Source organism: Solea senegalensis, linkage group LG7 (genome assembly GCF_019176455.1).
Source record: "Solea senegalensis isolate Sse05_10M linkage group LG7, IFAPA_SoseM_1, whole genome shotgun sequence".
In the NCBI taxonomy this organism is placed as follows: domain Eukaryota; kingdom Metazoa; phylum Chordata; class Actinopteri; order Pleuronectiformes; family Soleidae; genus Solea; species Solea senegalensis.
This window is the reverse complement of record NC_058027.1, coordinates 15,769,078-15,787,462: the sequence shown is the minus strand read 5'-3', so window position 1 is coordinate 15,787,462 and position 18,385 is coordinate 15,769,078. Positions and strand designations below refer to the sequence as shown.

General features: G+C 42.2%; 1 protein-coding gene across 13 annotated transcripts in view; it reads right to left on the bottom strand.

Moving 5' to 3' along the window:
- Positions 1–135: 135 nt before the first annotated feature.
- The window catches only part of LOC122772207 (transducin-like enhancer protein 3-B), a 28,718-nt gene continuing 10,468 nt past the window's right edge, over positions 136–18,385 (bottom strand). For 2 of the 13 annotated variants that reach the window (XM_044029980.1, XM_044029984.1), the window contains exons 8-22: positions 15,987–16,031; positions 13,417–13,621; positions 12,500–12,558; positions 9,973–10,095; positions 9,274–9,324; positions 8,746–8,901; positions 7,682–7,817; positions 7,152–7,324; positions 6,554–6,627; positions 6,188–6,437; positions 4,534–4,781; positions 4,300–4,447; positions 3,341–3,491; positions 2,486–2,562; positions 136–1,622 (exon numbers count right to left, since the gene is read on the bottom strand). In XM_044029980.1, coding sequence (XP_043885915.1) covers positions 1,515–1,622; positions 2,486–2,562; positions 3,341–3,491; positions 4,300–4,447; positions 4,534–4,781; positions 6,188–6,437; positions 6,554–6,627; positions 7,152–7,324; positions 7,682–7,817; positions 8,746–8,901; positions 9,274–9,324; positions 9,973–10,095; positions 12,500–12,558; positions 13,417–13,621; positions 15,987–16,031 — 2,004 coding nt within the window. In that variant the 3' untranslated portion in view covers positions 136–1,514. The remainder of the gene's footprint in view (positions 1,623–2,485; positions 2,563–3,340; positions 3,492–4,299; positions 4,448–4,533; positions 4,782–6,187; positions 6,438–6,553; positions 6,628–7,151; positions 7,325–7,681; positions 7,818–8,745; positions 8,902–9,273; positions 9,325–9,972; positions 10,096–12,499; positions 12,559–13,416; positions 13,622–15,986; positions 16,032–18,385) is intronic. The other 11 variants (XM_044029981.1, XM_044029985.1, XM_044029987.1 and 8 more) reach the window with 7 other exon arrangements.

The window sequence follows — 18,385 nt, the reverse complement described above, 5'->3', positions numbered from 1 at the left end:
TAGTTTAGTAAAACATCCAAAATGTGATACAAAAGTCATAGTCAGATACTTTACCACCGGTTCGACTTGCCACGGACAAATAAAAGACCTACTCAACAACTGATGCAAGTGGGTCAATCATAAGGAACTGGACCATTCTACAAAAACAGGTTTATTTATTTATTAACAACTGTACATTTCTTTTCAGTGCTGACAGCATTTGCTACATACTTTGGTGCGATTCAGAGGGACGATCACATTTCACCCCTTCTCTCGTGTTGTGGGAAATGCTGACAGGCTCAGGAGCACAGTGTAGAACCCAGAATTATTCACTGTCGTCTTAACGTCAACTAACGGAGACGCTTGACTCATTGTGGTATTTTTTGTTGTCTTTACATTTAAGTGCCATCCTCCTCCTTTCTTAGGGGGGAATTTACAGGCACTGAACATTTTTATGAAGACAGACTACGCATTTAATCAGGCCAAACGTCTCTCCACCTGCCCCCACCACAGCCGACCAAACATATTCCAGGAATATCGATAAGATACCAAGGGCAGAAGGACTCCAATAGTGCAGATTGGACTGTTTCGAGTTAAGTCTGTAGAAATCAATGGTGCAATTCAACATCCATATTACGTCACGTTAGCGAAAGCACATTGTCATTCAGTTTGTGCCTGCAGCAGTGCTTCTGCTGCCAACTGAGGTCCAAGGGTTAGGCTAAATATTAAACATTTCCCATCTCCCATGATCTAACAAGGTAAAACAAACAGGGAAAGATAGCACAGACAAGAGCAGTACACTTCATTTTTTTTTTCTCTTTTCTTAAAAAAAGGTCTTTTTATATATACGAATTAAATTTACATCCATCTCTTTTCCTGAATCATTATGTCTCACTCGGTCCCACAGTGGTCCAAACCAGCCGAGGCTCTGCCTGAGTCGGAGGGTTCCATGGTAGAGATTTACGGAGTGACAAAAAGGCCATTTTAAAAATCTCCACAAAACGTCCTGGTTCACGAGTTTCATGTCCCTCAGTTTTGTATTTCTGAAAGGATCGGGCCCAGAGAATGTGCTTCGACAAAAATCAAAAAGTTTAAAAAGTTCTAATCTACTGTATGTTCTGCTCTCACAGAGTGGGCCAAACAAAAAAAAAGGAAATCATCACAAGTACACCCAGGACATGAAAATATATATTCTTATAATATATATAAAATGTCTTTTATTTAATCCACTATTTACACTTTTCACATGAAAGTCTTGAGAAGGTTCTCAGAAACGAAAGCGCTGCTTCCCTGGATCACACCCCAAGATTCTCAGAGGAGAAACAAAAAAAGTGCAACCCAAAAATAAACCCTCAAAGATAAAAAAAAGAAAAAGAAGTTTACTCCTTTCCAGCGTAAGCATCCTCAGGACAACAGATCCGTTAATAATTCCACCAGTGAAGTTCCTCCTGTTGTGTGTGGATGTCGGGGGTCAGAGAAAGTGAAGTCGTCTCAGTAGAAGTGCTGAAGCGGAGCAGACGGACGTCGCTTCCTCTTTAGTAGATCACCTCGTAGACGGTCGCCTTCTTGTCGCCGGATCCCGTCACAATGTATTTGTCGTCTGCCGAGATGTCGCAGCTCAGGACCGAGGACGACTCCTTCGACTGGACGAGAAGACGGAAGAAAAACAAAATGAATGAATGTTCCTGGTGTATTTGAGTTTACCCGAAGCTTCCACTATTTCTCGAATTGAGGGTTGCAACTTTTCTTTGTTGTGGTTCCCACTTTTTATTTGGCAGAAATTGAAGATTAATCATTTTTCATGATGTGAGGGAAGATTTCTGATTGTTTTAGTTTCTTAAATGTCAATATTTTCTGGTTTCTTTGCTCCAGATAATGACCAAAATCGTTACAGTGAATCATTATGGTTTGTGGACAAAAACACTGACATTTTATGGACCAAACGATTACTCGATTATGAAAAGAATCGTTAGTTCAGCTGCAGCTCTACCAGTAAACGTTGCTACATTTTACACACTGAACCTTTAACTTAAAGCTTAAAACACTCAAATTCGGTCGATGCCAGTACAAGTGGAACAGACGGTGGAACGCGAGTCCAATTAGCTGGTGACAAATGTTGGGTGTCACCAGATGAGCTTTAAACACGGCCGCCCACTCTCACGGATCAATTTAAGGTCAATACGTGGGGCTGTGCGTTAAAGATAAACGACTGCACTATTGTTCAATTAGTGAATACACTGTAAATCTGCTGTCAAAATAAAAGAATAGTAAAAAATAACTTCAAAAAAATCAAGGTGACCCATTTAAATATTATTGTTTCAGTCTGATTTCAGAAAGAAGACCAGTTTTATAGAGATATTTTGTGAAATCACTCCCTCATCTTGATTTAATACACTTCTTTTTAAACATTCATAATGTCGCATTACTGATTTAATCTACATTTCACACAAACTATACTGTTCTTTTAATCCCAGATTTAAACCGTGTCTGTGTTTGTCTGTGTTACCTGGAATATGCTGGCACCATAGGGAGTCCTCCATGCATTCAGCAGATTGTCCTTCCCTGTGCTCACAAACCATTTACCTGCAAAAAAGAACCACAAACAGGCGTCTTGAGATCATCGTCGTCCTCAGTATGTGCTCGACGCACATTAATTAATATCCCCATAAACACCATCCTGTAATAACGCCATCATTGGCCATGAAAATCTAATAGAATGAGACGCCGTTACATTAACAATCATTAAAAAAAAAGCACATAATGAAGAAGACCCGCATTTGCACCGATGATTATTTAAATCACACTCGTATTAATTACCCCGCTGACTCGTTGTTAATGATTTAATTAGTGACAGCGAGTGCTCGGGAAACTGCGAGCGCCGTTTGAATGAACAAGTTCTGCAGAGGCACAGAGCGCCGGCGGTGCTGCGCAAAATATTTCTCAAATAATTGTTGATCATTTCTGGTACAAGTAAAAATGTCTTCATCTGCCTGAGCCTTAAACCTAAAACCATCTGGTCTGAACGATCCAAACTGAACAAGAAGACAAATACTGTGTAATGTGTGTGTTTGTATAATAACAGCCTGCCTTTTCATTCATGTGTGTGTAATCCAGACTGCCGAGATTAAAAAAGTAACAGTTTGTCCAGCCATAAACAGCTAGTACTCCACAATTAGTCACATTTTAAATGTATTATAATTGAAATAAAATTTTTAACATGAAAATATTACAGCCGTTGCTTTCACAGCCGCTCAACACCCAACTATCAAACCTAGGGGTGTCAGGATTCTCCAAATCCTTGATTCAATTTTATTTTTAAGGTCAGGATTTTGAGAAAAGAGAGTGTTTGTTTCATACTCACCACAGTAGGCGAACTTGAGTGAGAGGACGCAGCTTTCGTGCAGGTGCAGCTGGTACTTGTCAGGCTTGGTGTGATGAAGAACCTCCACGTTGCTGCTCTCCATGCCAACGGCCAGCCATTCTCCAGTGGGACAGTAGCCCAGTGAGAAGATCTTCAACAAGCAAACAAGTGAAACCCAGGATTAGAGGATGTTGACTCTCACGTGTGGCCAATGATATGACACTTGGTTGAATTCTTCTCACTGTTCACAGTCACAGTTAAGAATATTTGATGACCTGAAGGAGGACCGTGAAACTCAAACACATCATTTACTCGGGAGACACAGACTTCAACGTGCACCAACTGTTAAAGGCTCGGGGTGAAAAACATGTTTAAAGAGGATTTGGCTCAGCGAGAGCCAGTTTAACTGCAAACCAGAGGGAGAAAATGATGTCATGTTTCTCTGGTACAAGATAACCAAAACCATGAGGGAGATAGATGCAGAAAATTAAAAGCGATTTGAAAATGTAAACCTTTGGTTTCTTTGGGGGTAATCATTAAACTCGCCTTAATGTTCATCACCATAAAGAATTAATAAACAAAACCTGAAGTGAAAACTTTGAAAAACAGGCTCGTTCTTTCCTTCCGTATCCAGTTTCAAAGAAAAAGGCAATGATTTCCAATTAAAGTCCAAGAGTTGGGTTTCATTCAATGTTTATGTGAGCTTCAGAGGTTTGAGAAGTAAAGTTTTTAGTGAACATGATGTTATTTAGAAAAGCCCTCGGGTTCGAGACGCTCAAACAAAGTTAAGCTTTGACAAATTTAAAGGATGCCTCAAGATTATTGGGTTTTAAAGATTCAGGGAACACATTGTCCTGTATGACACTAATTCCTGAGCAAACACGCACCGTCTCCTCGACTATGCGTGATGTGCTAGAGTTGCTAAAACCGGATTGAATGTGAAACTTTGTTCTCTCTACCTGTGACGTGAAGTCGTGTTGCTGGAGCTGCCGTCCCTCCCTCAGATCCCAGGAGCGGACAGTGTTGTCGAGCCCTCCGGTCCACAGTTTGGTCCCGTCGTGTGAGATATCGATGCAGCTGGCTCCATCTGTGTGGCCCTGGAACTGCCTGGAACAAAACAAGAACAGACATCGGGGTCAGGAACACGGCGCGGAGCTTTCCAAACTCTGACAATGAGCGTCGCAAGTACTGACCTGACGAGGGTTTGGTTGTGGAGGTCCCACACGGCGATGTTTCCATCCGAGCAGCAGGAGAAGCAGACCTTTGCATCAGGGCTAATGGCCAGCGCGTAGCAGGCCGGAGCAGAGGAAGTGAGTTCGGCCTTTATGCGGGGGGTCTGTGAGGCCAGGTCCCAGATGGTCAGCGTGCTGGCCTCTCCACCCACTATTAGGGTGCGGCCGTCAGGCAACAGCTTGCAGGAGCGGATGTAATTGTCTCTGTTCTATAGCAGAAATAAAAGGAGAGCACCGTCAGTCTTCATCTTTATAACGACAACTTTAATGTCACTTAGCTACAAAACATCTAACATACGAGAACACGTTTGGGAGAATCTGCAAAAGTTTTGCGGGAAAAAAACCTCGAAACTTGCCTTTTCGTATACAACCAATACGGAACTTTGGTAACATGATGATGTCATAGCCCCGCCTCTCTAGCCTAACACTTATCCCTGATAGATTTACGCACAAGCTCCACATCCTCTTCTCTGTTTTTGGTGTATTTCTGTAGCAGTGTTACAGCGCCACATACAGTGTACGTGTGTACATACGGTGTACATACTACAGAGTTTAGAGTCATTTTGGGAACGATGCCGTGTTTACGATAAACATCGTTCCCGAAAAGTTCTGTTTCCCTGGGCATAAGGCCACAAATTCAAGTGTAAAAATGAACTGATACCAATTGGTTATACAGCAAGATACAAATACATTGATGACTGTGTCGATGTCAATGTGCAGATCAATATCCTGCCTTTTATAGTCGGCTGAAGCACTTAAAACATTGTAAACGGGTGAAATGGACGTCCTTATCTGTACCAAGCTTTTTTTTTTCGTCATAAAATAGCAGAAATAAAAAGATTCTCTGGTTGTTTTATCAAATATCCTTCTGAAGGTAAGCAGTGAAAGATTCCGCTTATTGTAATTTGTAAATGAAAATGAGTGTCTACATTAAACAAATGTACTGTATCCGGTTGAATCATTCATCATCCCTGTAAGTGTATGAAATCATATAACAGCATTTTAGTTATTGGGCACTTATTTGTATTGAAGTGGAAACCATCGACATTTAAACCAAGGAGGAGTTTTTTTTCCTTTTAACAAGTGGAGTTTTCAACTGACTGTCTCACGTTATAGTGAAGATGTGAATGTCGGCTTTAACAAGAAACTCAGGGAGAGGAGGACTGGGGCTACAGTTGCTGGCCAGGCTCCAAGAGAGCAGGAAGGCAGAGATCAATAGGACTGTGGAAGCTCCGGCTGAATTAAAACAGCACCCTGATAGCTTTATAAGACCCAGTTGCACTCTGGACACACCTTAAGGCTGTTTGAGGTTATATGAGATGAGCAGCATGAAGCTGCAGTATCAAAATGAGAAATGGAGACTGTTGGGAGGAAGTAATGAGCTGGGTAATGGCAGACTGGGTTGGCCAATCAGATCATCATTACTTAGCAGGGGTTTTTCCTCAGAGAGGATTATTTCTGTGCGACAGTGAGACACTTTGCTGAATTATTTACATCTCTATCTGTCAGGATTTGGAATACGGCTACAGTTAATGCACAAGTAAACTGATCCCAGTGACCTAATGAAAACATTTAAAATTTCCTCTTGTGACAAACAACAACAACATCTAGTTACCAGGCAGTCGAGTTGGGACACTGGGCTCTTGCTGCCGGGTTGGCTGATGTCCCAGATCTTGACACAGCCCTTGCCACCGGTATAGACGTGACGCGTAGGGTTGCTGATGGTGACGGCACACACCACCTCCCCGTGGCTCAGTGTGTTGATCTGGCGAGCGTGCCGCGGGATGCCTGGACCTACCAGTGCATCTGGAGGGAAGGGCACGGGCTGCATCTGACCATCTGCGCTGACGTGAAACGAATAAGCTCTGCAGAAGAGAGAGATGGGGAAAGATGGACACTTTAAGATAAGTATTCTGTTAAATATTTCCAGTTAAACACAAACCACTTCCCCCCTGAAGGCAAATAAAATACAAAAACTCACGGTTTTCCTCCAGAAATGGAAGTAAGGCTGGCAGGAAGGCCTGGAGCTCTCATGTGAGGATGGTCAAACGCCGCCTGCACATGCAAACAGAGGGAAAGTGTCAATCAGTCAATAACCTGCAAAGATGAATTACACTAAACTAATATTCAAAATGAAAACTATGCTTAACTTAAGCCGCAAACACCTCGGGGAACCATCACTTCCAGGCATATCCCTTCAAAGGGTGCAAATTCAACCTCAATGCAAAAGGGCAAACTTTGCACAAGGCTCCAACATCCCGTTTACTAATGCTAATGAAAGCCCGGGAGACGTTCAAGCACAGAGATGTGTTTTGCGGGCTGTCTTTGTGCTCTCATTATGTACACACAACAAGCAGGAGGGTAGCCAAGCAGAAATATTCACAATGAGTTGTGGAAACACGGGCTGAATACTCAAGTCATTCTGCAAACGCTTCACATGCAACAGTTGTGTTGGATCATTCAAACACTTGTCTAATTAATGGAGGAAGTGCATATGAATTGATTGAACTCATCGGAAGACTTCCAAAATAAATGCAAACTTCCATTCATATATTTGATGTAGAAGTGGGAATACTTACAATTGGTGAGCGTCCGTAGGCGGCGGCAGCAGCAGCACTCATCTGTGGTGAAATGAGACCTGGGTAAACACCAGGGCTGGTCAGGGATCCATTCATCTCATGATGACCCATCATAGCAAACGGGGTGGCATAGGAACCACCAATGGAGAGGGGTGTGCGCAGAGCAGGAGCAGCTAGAAAAAAAAGACAACAAGTTTTCAGTCATTCTCAGAACCTCTGAAGAAGGAAGAAATGTGTCTTTAATTTCTGAAGTAGTCAATAAGTTCATTACAATGAGTGTAGGGCTGCAACTAAACATTATTAAACGTTTGTTTAAAGCCATGAAACCTGAACAAGATCAGGTCCAATCAACCAATGTTCAAATGAACATCGTCCACCCAATAACTTAGAATACTACTTTCTCGATTAAGTGAGCTGGTCCATGAAACAGAGAGAAATACCAATTACAATTTCTTAAAGCAAATTGTCATTGAAACACATTTTTATCATCACATACAAAAAAAAATATTACTATTCTTCAATTAACATACCTAACGCCTCCATACCAGGAGGTTTTCCCATCGTCAGCGGCCGTAGTCCAGGAGTGGTGCTGGTTCCTGGTGTTGGTGCCTCATTCCTTGGTGTAGGCGTGTTGGACTTCAGGCTAGGTGTGGATGACTTGTCATTCTGTAACAGAGAAGCTTTTCAACCTTTGTGTGCAACCTTGTTATTATCCCTTTACTGAAATACTTCCTCTCACTTTCAGTCACGCATACGTGAAAAAGTAACAGCATCCATGTCGGACCAAAAAAAAAAAGAAGAGAAATTGCCAGTGGCAGAAAAATCCAGAGGTGACGATCTGAATGGACGGCTCAAGGTAATCCAATCTAACTCTGACACTTCATTACAGCTACGGAGAGAGAGAGAGAGAGTGTGTGTGGGGTTGAGCCATAAAGCTTTGCTTCTAAGTCAAGCTTGTTAAGAGCGGCAAGATAAGCAAAATGATGACCCAACCACTTCTTTCACAATTAATCCACCTTATTCCAGATTGCAGAACGAGTTAGAAAGGCAGGGCTTTCGCCTCGTGGCACACAATAATTAGGGACCGAGTCAAGCTGGGTGCCATGGGAGGTAAAGGATGGCAATATAGTATAAATCTATCTGAATTCGCAGTGAAATCATAATGTGAAACCAATGCATGAAGACTGTAGCAGGCCTGGTTAGTGGAAGCTTCAGTATTAAAGAAAATGGTGGACAGAGGGAGCAGAGGGTGAGACAAAGCAAGGGAAGAAGACAGCAATTCCCTTGCTACTGTGTCTCAGGGTTATTTACAGCCTCGGGCTGAGGAAGAAATGACCATTTATTGGGTAAGCCATAAAGGAGATTGAAAGGACTGAGCCACAGGGTTTGATTTCCTGAGAGTGCATCCACCCTCTGCCCCTTAAAGCCCCTCATAGCAGCCAACTGCTAAGCCGCCTGCGTATAAGTCCTTCACACACACACCCACTTCACTTGACAAATGCCCTTTAGTCTGTCACTTCACACATCACCCCCTCTACTGTAACCTCCTTATTTCATCATCTCTCCAGTCTTTCAGCATGTCCCTCACACTCACGTGGGCGTGGTCCTTTGCTTTGGAGGACGGCGTGCTGCCCGAGGAGGCGACAGAGGCGGGGCTGTTGGGGGCGGCGTCCTTCTTCAGGACTCGTGATTTATCGAGGCCATTTTCCGGAGGAGAGTGAGCGGGGCTGACTCGAGGGGTGGCTGGATCCTACGGAGTTAAACGAAACAGACAGAGAGCAAGACTGAGCAAACAGACCAGAGGAAAGCCACTGGCATGTACATGTAGGTCAAACAAACTGGGGCCTCATGTGCAAACACAGATAAATATACTCATGCGTGCTTGTACTCTCCCTCACATACATACACACACTTTTCATTCACCTGTCACTCCCTTTCCTCTTTGTGTTCTTTGTCTTACTTTGCGCATGAATGGCTAAAGAAAAACAGCAAGTAAGCACACACTCATGGCACACAACCAATATTGTGACAGACTTACAAAATGACAAAGAGCTCTGTTCAGTTTCGACACAGCGTTCACACTGGAATGTGCCTGAACCGCTCAGTTTAAACGCCGCCTTACCTCATTGGAAACATCCACCACCAGGTCGTCACTTTTGTCTCCATCGCTGTCCTGAAAGGAAGGAGTGACAGGTTCGGATTACTGATGGTTTCACTAACAGCAATACAATTACAGTCAACGTGATCGAGACAAATCCCAGTGTTTTTTACAATTAGAAGAAAATTAAAGACGACATCAGATCAATCTATTACTCTCTGACTTGAATTGTCACCTGTATGTCATTTGAATTTGAAATATTAATACACTGAAACTTGGCAATGTTTTTACTTTACAGGTTACCATTTCTTAAATTATTTCAGGTAATAAACAAACAAAAACAAAAAAAAGTAACCTGGTTGTATTTAGAAGGAAAAATTGAGTCTTGGCGACTTATTATACTCAGCTGCTGATATCCAGAGCAATTTCTCATAAATATTTATATACATTTATCACATGAAACTTAATTTAAATATCTAAATTGTTTGAATTCAAACTATATTAACAGTAATTGCAGCCTGGCATATCCATTTCCACTACACTTAGTGTCCTTGCTTTACTTATTTAGCTTATTGCTGTTATAGATCTGTTGCATTGTATTCACAGAGTTTAATACATGTTAAAATATAAAGAGAAAGAAGCTCACAATCCAACCAACAGCTAATGTAAGTGGGCTTCAAACTCATGAATGACAACACTTGTAACACAGACACCGACACTCACATATCTGCTCATGTTGTCCTTGTCATCCACTTTACGTTTCTTGGAGTCGAGGCCGTAATCTGAAGAGCTGCGGTGCTTCTCACTTGCTGCTCTTAGGCTGTCTGAAGGCGACACCGAGTTATTCTGCCAACAACAACGTGAAGACAAGACCACAGAGTCAGTCTCCGGTTGCCCATGTTGGCTGTACATTTGACTTATGATATCCAGTAACATGTGACGATATGCTTCATCGTCTATGAGCAGGAAAGGAAGCAAGATTCACCATTATTGTAAATGCTATCTTGCCCACAAATTAGCTAAAATACAAACACTTTAACTTATGTACAGACTAAAAAAAATACTAGGTGCCAAACCCTCAGAAAGCAGACCTGGGGAAAAAAATAGTGCACCAAGGCCAGGGTTTTCTCTAGAAGCGTTTCCCTTGTCAGAACCGTGACATTACTGACTGCAACGCTAAACGTGCACTGCTCCTGCACTGAACTGAACCGATTTAGGACAGACAGGACAGAAGACGATTCTGGGACAGCTTAGCCTTTGCTGCTGCTGCCACTGAGGCGATGAAGCAAGTAAGATGAGACAGCCGAGGAACCCACAGTCACACAAAAGACCACTAAAGACACAACACCGGTGGAAGACAAAAGCTCTCACTGCAAGGTGGTGCATAGAGCAGACACGACATGACATCTAACCGTTGACGCAAGATTAACAGTTCAAACCAAACACATAAAAAAATCTACCACGGTGCAACTGTAAAACCGACTGCTGGGTGTGTGTGTGTTTGAGGCAGGTCAGTGATGAAACAGCACAAAACACATACAAAATAGTTCATGAAAATCAACTCGAATAAAGAGGAAGGAAAGAGAGACACCACTGAGGGGGGACTGGACAAGAGTCCAATGTGAAGACACAAAGAGGGTGTTGCCAGCTGAGAAAAGAACCATGAAAGAGGCAGAGTGAGAAAATGAGAGAAAAAGAGGAAGAAAGACAAGAGAGCAAAACAGGAAAGGGAACTTGGCGAGCAATGAGAGCATAGCAGTGTGGCAATGAGTTCTCCCCACTAGTGGGAATGCCTGCAGAGGCTGGCACTCGCTCAGCAACCAGCTAACGGGGTTTTTGTAGTCTGGGCAGTGGTGTGGTGGGGTGGCCCTGCCAAACAACCCAACAGGCAGGGAAGGGTGGGGGGTGTGGAGGGCTGAAGGCAAGCAAACCAGAGGCCAGCCCACACTTTCAGGCAGCTCAACAAATCCTTGCCTTCATCAGAAAGATGTGGTGAAAGAGGGAGAAGCAAGATGTCTGACATTTTGGCTGCAAATGATGGAACGGGGGGGGGAAAAAAGCGAGGCAGAGAAAGGTAACAGGAGGTCTTTTTCTACGCCACCCTTTCACTCAGTTCTCTGGCTAAGCTGAGGAAAGTGGAGAGTGACAATTAAAAAAACACTGTGGTTGGCCACTTAATGGCGCGCGCACACATACATTTATACCACCCCCTCCAGAAACTGCCACTGCCTTGGCCACAACTCAGAGAAAGACTTTTCCTGGAGGTTTTCAGCCAACCAAGCAGCTCTCTGCCATTTCCACATCCCTCCGTCTAGTGTCAAAATATGGAAATGTTTTCAGACACTGTTGTGGAAAAGAAAGCCACAAGCCACAAGTTTTATTCTGGCTTGGTGTGAAGATGCTGCCTGACCTCATTGCAGCCTGTCTATCGACGTACGTATGTGAGCTTTGAATGACCGCTTGGACTCAATAACCCTGCACTTGCTCTCCAAATTTGGTATCAGATGACCTGAGACAACAGGACAGGAAGACGTGTACGTGTGAGTGCGCAGTGGAGAGGAGAGAGGGGGAGGTTGGTGGAGACAGTAGGTAAGGTAGAACTGGCAGCCATTGGTCAACATACGAGATGAGTTTGGGTTCCCTTCAGACCTGAGTGGGCTCATTCAGGATGACCAGTCAATGGGAACTCAATCTGGTCGAGCAGATCCAACAGAGCGTTACACTACAGCTAACTGAGAGCTTTAAGCCAGTCCAATAAACAGGGACTTTAACATGAGAAGAGAGAGAGAGAGAGAGAGAAAGAGATAGGGATAGTGAGAGACAGAGGTGGACAGACAGAGTGAGATAAGAGGAGAGGAGAAACTACAGGTATAGGTAAAATAAAAAAAGGCTGATAAAAGGAGATGAAAGGGAGTCAGGTATCGGGTACATGCAACAGTAAATCCCCTAAAGAGGTGAGCAAAGAAAAGGAGTCAAAGTCTTTTTTAATTGTGCTGAAATTAAAGGAGGTAGCTAACTCTTAATCCTCGCCCAGTGACTGGAATCATTTTCCACCTGGATTAGATGGCACTGGCTTATTTGGCCAGACTTAATTATTTGATTTCAGTCAGCTTATACCCCCTAGAGTACAAAAATGTGAATGTTCCTAAGCAGAGGGCATGAATTTCTACTGTACAGTGACCCTACGGCTATGTAACATGCACCCAAACAAGGTCAAGTCACAAAGGAAGGAGATGGAGAGTCAACATACCGTGCTCGACTCACGTTCTTTCAGAGGAAGGGCCAGAGGTGAGTGAAAAGATGAGGGGCCAGGAGAGAAAAAAAGCAAAACACAAGTTATTATGAGTGTCACCACCAGTGGAGTAATCCAATTAATATTTTGCTAAATCAACTTTGTCGTACTACTTATTATACTTAAAAAAAACACATTTCTATTGTACTGATGTTTAATAAATAAGTTACTCTGTCAGTAACAATTAGTTTGATTGAGTCTGGGAAAGGACTGCGGGACATCTGGACCAGGTCCATGTTTTAATTATGCATCACATTTACAACTGGAGACTGACTCAAATGTCTTATTTTAGCTTATTGATGGAAAAGGTCTACATCAGTTGATGGTTTATTGGCCCATGTTATAATTATTGTATACTGAAGATATATAAATGCAGGTTTAATGAGATAGAAGAAAAAATATGAAGTATTTTCTATTCAAGCTTATAATATATAAGCATGTATTAATCATTGATTGATGATACATACATTCATTTCTCAAGAAAGATAAGGTTGTATTTTTATGGATTAGAACATTTTACTACATTTGTTTTTGATAAACAACTAATTTCCCACCAACAAGAGGAGTAAACAGTCCTCCACTTTCTTTTCTGTGTTTGTTATGAAAACATGCTAATCCCCTACTTATGCTTCCGTTTGCTGATACACTCCCTTTTTTTTATTTTCATGTCCAAACATATCCTGGATTGAGACCAAAAAATACCCATATACAAATTTCAACACCCCGTAATAAATGCCATAGTTAAAAACACACACACAATGACATGTTTCTGTCATAAAAGCATCGTACTGGTAAAACCTGTTCTTGGCAGTTACAATCACACATCAGCACTACAATGCTGCAGGCGGTTTTGTGTGGCTGGCTGTGCTCCTCACCTCGGTGCTCCAGGTCGTGGTGGTTCTTCTCATCCTTTACGGGCAGGTGGGCCTGGCTGCCAAGAGCTCCCAGAGCCAACAGGCCGGAGCCAGCACCTGTCACAGGGGGGAGGCCGGGTGGCTGCAGGCCTGAGGGGTGCGGGGGCAGCTGGACTGGGGGGCCGTGGGCTGCGTGAGAGAGGTGCTGAGCCTGGAGCTGCTGCTGCTGTAAACAAACACAGAGACAGGAGACAAGGCAGAGGACAAATGGGTCGGCTGGGAAGTGAATCCATGAATGACCGCACTCTACTTGTGCATTACAGCTGGCGTTGACAACATTTAGTTCAAGGCCAAACCATTTATGCATAATAGCAGAATGATGGTGGCTGCCAACATGCTGATCCAGCTCATTCACTGTCTGATGGGAAAAAAACAGATTGTGCTCGTAGCTGTAGGAGCACAGTGCGGTTATCATCTGGTTCAGTGTGCTGGATAAGAGTAGAATAAACAGGACACATATAATTATCATCATTATTTTCACTCTTCTCACACTCTGAAGGTCTTTAGTATTTGTCTTTGCATCATTAACCCATCATAGACTAGGTATTGTCGTCATGTGGCAGCAACATGTTAACATGAAATGTTTTTTCACGTTAAACACCGATAAAACAAAAATGCTTTCGGTAAGAAAACAAAAAACCTTTAATCGTCACAGAGTCTGAATGCATGGACTACGAGGTTGAAACTGCAAGGATTTGCACATGTGTGTGTTATTGTTGCGTCTATGAAAACACGGGCTACACGAGCATATTACAGATACGGCTCTCTGTTCTTATTACACTTCACCTTCATCACAACACTGCAGCACTCATCTCTCTTGCCTTTCTGCTTTATTTAGGGAACAAGCGTGTTTGACAACATGTGTCCTCGGGTCGTCAGCGGTGATTCAGAGCATTTTCCCAAAAACCACTGTGCTTCAATCATAGCTGGTGCTGTTTAGAAAATCAATAGGTCTACATTTGAAAAACCTCAAAACCTTCAACAATGTGGAAAACCAAGCAGCCATGCACAGTAAGCTCTCACTCTCACTCACACACACACACAGACACCTCCCAAGAGGCCATGAATATCTGTGAGAGGCAACCAGAGAGGAGTGAGTAGATAGACAGGAGTTAAATAGCCACTCAGGCAAGAGGGAAGTAAGTGCTTTAAAACAAGGTTAAATAACACTTAGCACATCCATCAACTGCCTCTCTAAAAAAAGAAAAAAAAAAAAAACATATGATGATTGCTATTCTGCTTTCTAGATAGAACTTAAATAACCTCATCCATGCATTCATTACATGTAATGGGGAAAAACTAGACAAGGTTATTTCTAGTAGCTTACCACATTTAAAGCTAACCATTATTCTGTCAGCTCATTATGTATGGTTGGACCTGAAATCGCACGATGGATAAAAGCAACTCAGGGCCGGCATTGTTAATCGATATTGTACCGGTGCGCCCAGCACAGCCTATTTGTTGTGGAAAGGGAAAAGCGAATTAGAAAAAAAAAAGAGAGAGAAAAAGGGGCAGCCAGAACAAGATGAGGGAGAGGCAGAATCAGAAAATAACAAGAGAATGAAAGAGAGAGCAAGCGAGGGATTGAAGCAGGGACGTCCCTATTGAGTGTGCCTAATGAGGAAAAGCGTGCAGGGATCATTATCAAGAAGCCTCATTAGCAAGCTATGGCTGAGGAGAGGAGCGAGGAGGGATGAGGAAAGAGTGGTGGGGGTGGGGGGGTGCAGGGGCAGGGAAATTTTCAGAAAATAAATTGCTTCCAATCCAATATTCATGGATAAAGAGCTGGCTTCCTTTCACACTTATCTTTTTTCATTATGTGTAAATGCTGCTGCAGCTCAGGCAACTTCCACAGGAAACAGGCAATTAAAGTTAACTAGGCGAAGCTGGCTCCCTGCAGAACTGTACTGTCAGGTGGAACAAGCATCAACAGCAGCAGCACAATCCAGCTGGCAGACTGGCTTAATAAGTCTGGAAAAGATCGTAACGTTACCGACTTATCTTGTGCACTATAACAAATTTCCTTCAGTTGTCGCAAAAAAAAAGAAGAAAGAATAGACTGGAAGCTCTGCTAAAAACAGGGCTGAATAATTAAAGCCGGGCAATTACTCAATAACAATGTGTATTGGAGTTTAACTTACAATATAACAAATGTTTCACTATAAACCAATATAGTGGTCGTGCACTTTAGACATAACAACATTGTTATAAATGTTTTACCTCTGATTTGATTAATGTTAAAAAAAAACACAATCAAACAGTGTCTTCAACTTCCACTCAAGAGCAAATATAAATTAGTAATAGGATTGACACGTCTTTTTAGTTAGCTGTCAGTTTAAAGAAAATCCGTGACATCTGTGACAACCGGGCAAGGTAAAGATGCCAAAAATGTTCAAACACACACACACACACGAGTGAGTCAAGCTCTGTTTCCAAAGACGTTGCCCCCTTCACAAAGAAACATGTTAGACGGTCAGCAAGCATTTCAAACGACCACTTCTATATTTCTGATAATGTCTCTGAACACTGACCATGAAGGCTGGATAGACACTATGATGTGGCTGCTGCTGCTGCTGCTGGCAAGTCAAAGGAGAGAGGGAAAAGATTTAGCCAGGAATTACACATGCAAAAAGTAACATTTCTATCAGTTTATCTGCAGTCGCAATTTCCTCCGGCAATCACATAATTGTTCTGTAAAAGAAAATTAAAAGTGAAGAGTCAGTTGACATTTAGAGGGAGGAATCATAGATTTTTGGGGAAATTGGACTTGAAATGACTCATAATACACAATCAATGAGAAAGAGTTGCAGTTCCAGTTTCTGTTAGTCATGTGCCAGCATCCTGAAACAGACATTAACTGCTTGTAGCACATGTATGCAAAATAGTCAAACAATTTGTCACAGGGGTAGCACTCAAATCAGATGGAAATACGACTTGAACATGCAAATCTTTTCACATAGGAGATAACTAATCAAATGAGGCAGAGTGACACCAAAAAACAACAACCAGACAGTGTGGAAGTTGTGTACCACAGATTAGCATTCACACAAGGGTTAGTGATAAGCAGCACGCCACCTGTAACTGACTCGTTAACCATTATCCAGGTACAACCCTGCTCAATGTGGAAATTATGGAAATGAGATAACAGCTCGCACATCGTTTTTGCCACTTTCCAATTTTCGTCATGTTTTTGTTAAGTTTAATAGCGAGTTTCTCTCCTCTGATATTAACACTGACATTTAAACTGACACCTGAAATGAAATGGTACTTATGTATAAAGGTGATTATCATGTGCTAAATACGTCTAGCAGATATTACAGAAACATGATGTCCAATAAAACATATTATTTAATTCAGAATATAAAACATGAAGAGCTGGACAGACAATTTTGTTGCTCAATTAAAAGACACAAGAAATACATCAGTTTCGGTTTTCATATATTGGATCATATGCTGTCACCCAGCGCTGCAGGTGATCCATTCAAACTCCACTCAAACTTTGAAGACCAACACTGTGGGGAATCAATAACGCTGCCATGTCCTCACCACAGTAGGAATTAAAGTCTGATTTCTTTTGCGTGTTATGTCTGGCCCTTCTTAAGAAACGGCGTTCCTGTTGTAGACAGTCTCACTGAGCCAGGTAGAAAATAAAATAAATAAAACAAAAAAAAAGGAGGAGGAGGAAATGGGAAGTAATTACCTTGAAAACTGGGGGTTGTGAGCCTGGCTCATTTACCTTAATCGAATTTCAATATCCACCTCTCATTAGAGCTGACCCCCTACCACTGGGACAAGCTAACCACTAACTAAGCTCTGCTACAGAGAGCTAATCAAAAAGGGTCATTTATCCATCTGGATCCAAGCTGGCTGTTAAAAAAACAGAGCTTTTCTTCTTAAATAAAAGCAGATGGAAGAATACCAAAAAAGGTATATTTGGCCAGAGACTTTGTTCGTGTTCAGGGGTTTGGGTACAATTAAAAGGGTCAATTACTAATTGTTAAAGTGCACTCTTTTCCTCTACTTAAGTTTGGTTTGCCACAAACGGTCTTTAATAAAACTGAACAATGAAAAGAAGAAAATACATCTTATATTTAAAAGGGTGATGGGATTAAAATACCAAGATTAGTGCAAGAAACTGCAAGACACACTGCCACATACATGTCACATTACTCCGACCTTAATTGTGTGCAGATGAGGGAAAGGAAACTCCAATTGAGTGGGGGATATGGCCCACTAAACATCTCCAAGAAGAAAGGACTGCGGTTCAAAAACTGACCATTACAAGAAGAAAATAGTCCTCGTCCTAGTTTGACAATAGCAGCTGGCTAATTTAAACCCAAAAGAAGTTACATGACTACTTCGACTCTAGCAATGTCACAAATAAAAAAAATAAAAAATGACTCTATAAGGAGACTTTAACAACACTGCTTTAGCACAGCCTAAATCTTTTATCAACAACACCTTACAATTGTCCAACAAATGTTCAGTACTTGCTAAATCACAATGCTTGTTCTAACCCTAAGCTCCAATTTCCGTTGCCGTTGGGTCAGAGGTAGAGGTTGATGGCTGGAACCTTTTATCTAATTAAAGTGCAGCCAAAGTGAAATCTGAGAAACCCCATGATCTGCTCTGAGCCTGGACTGCATTACTCTTTATCAGATGTTCTTTGACTCTGCCAGACAGTGGGGAAAAAAAAAAAAAATCAGAGCAGCGCTGCTGTTAGCGACTGCACCTTATAACCAACAATCAGCGAAATTACAGCAATGAATACAAACAGAGCACATTACAGACAGTGTAAACTCAAACAAAAACGCAATAAACCACTGGAGACAGGGGCAAATCTGTATGAAGTGAAGAAGATATGGCTTTGTGAGTATGTATTCAGTCTTAACATTTAAATGTCACAGAGAGGAGGAAGAAAATGGAAGCA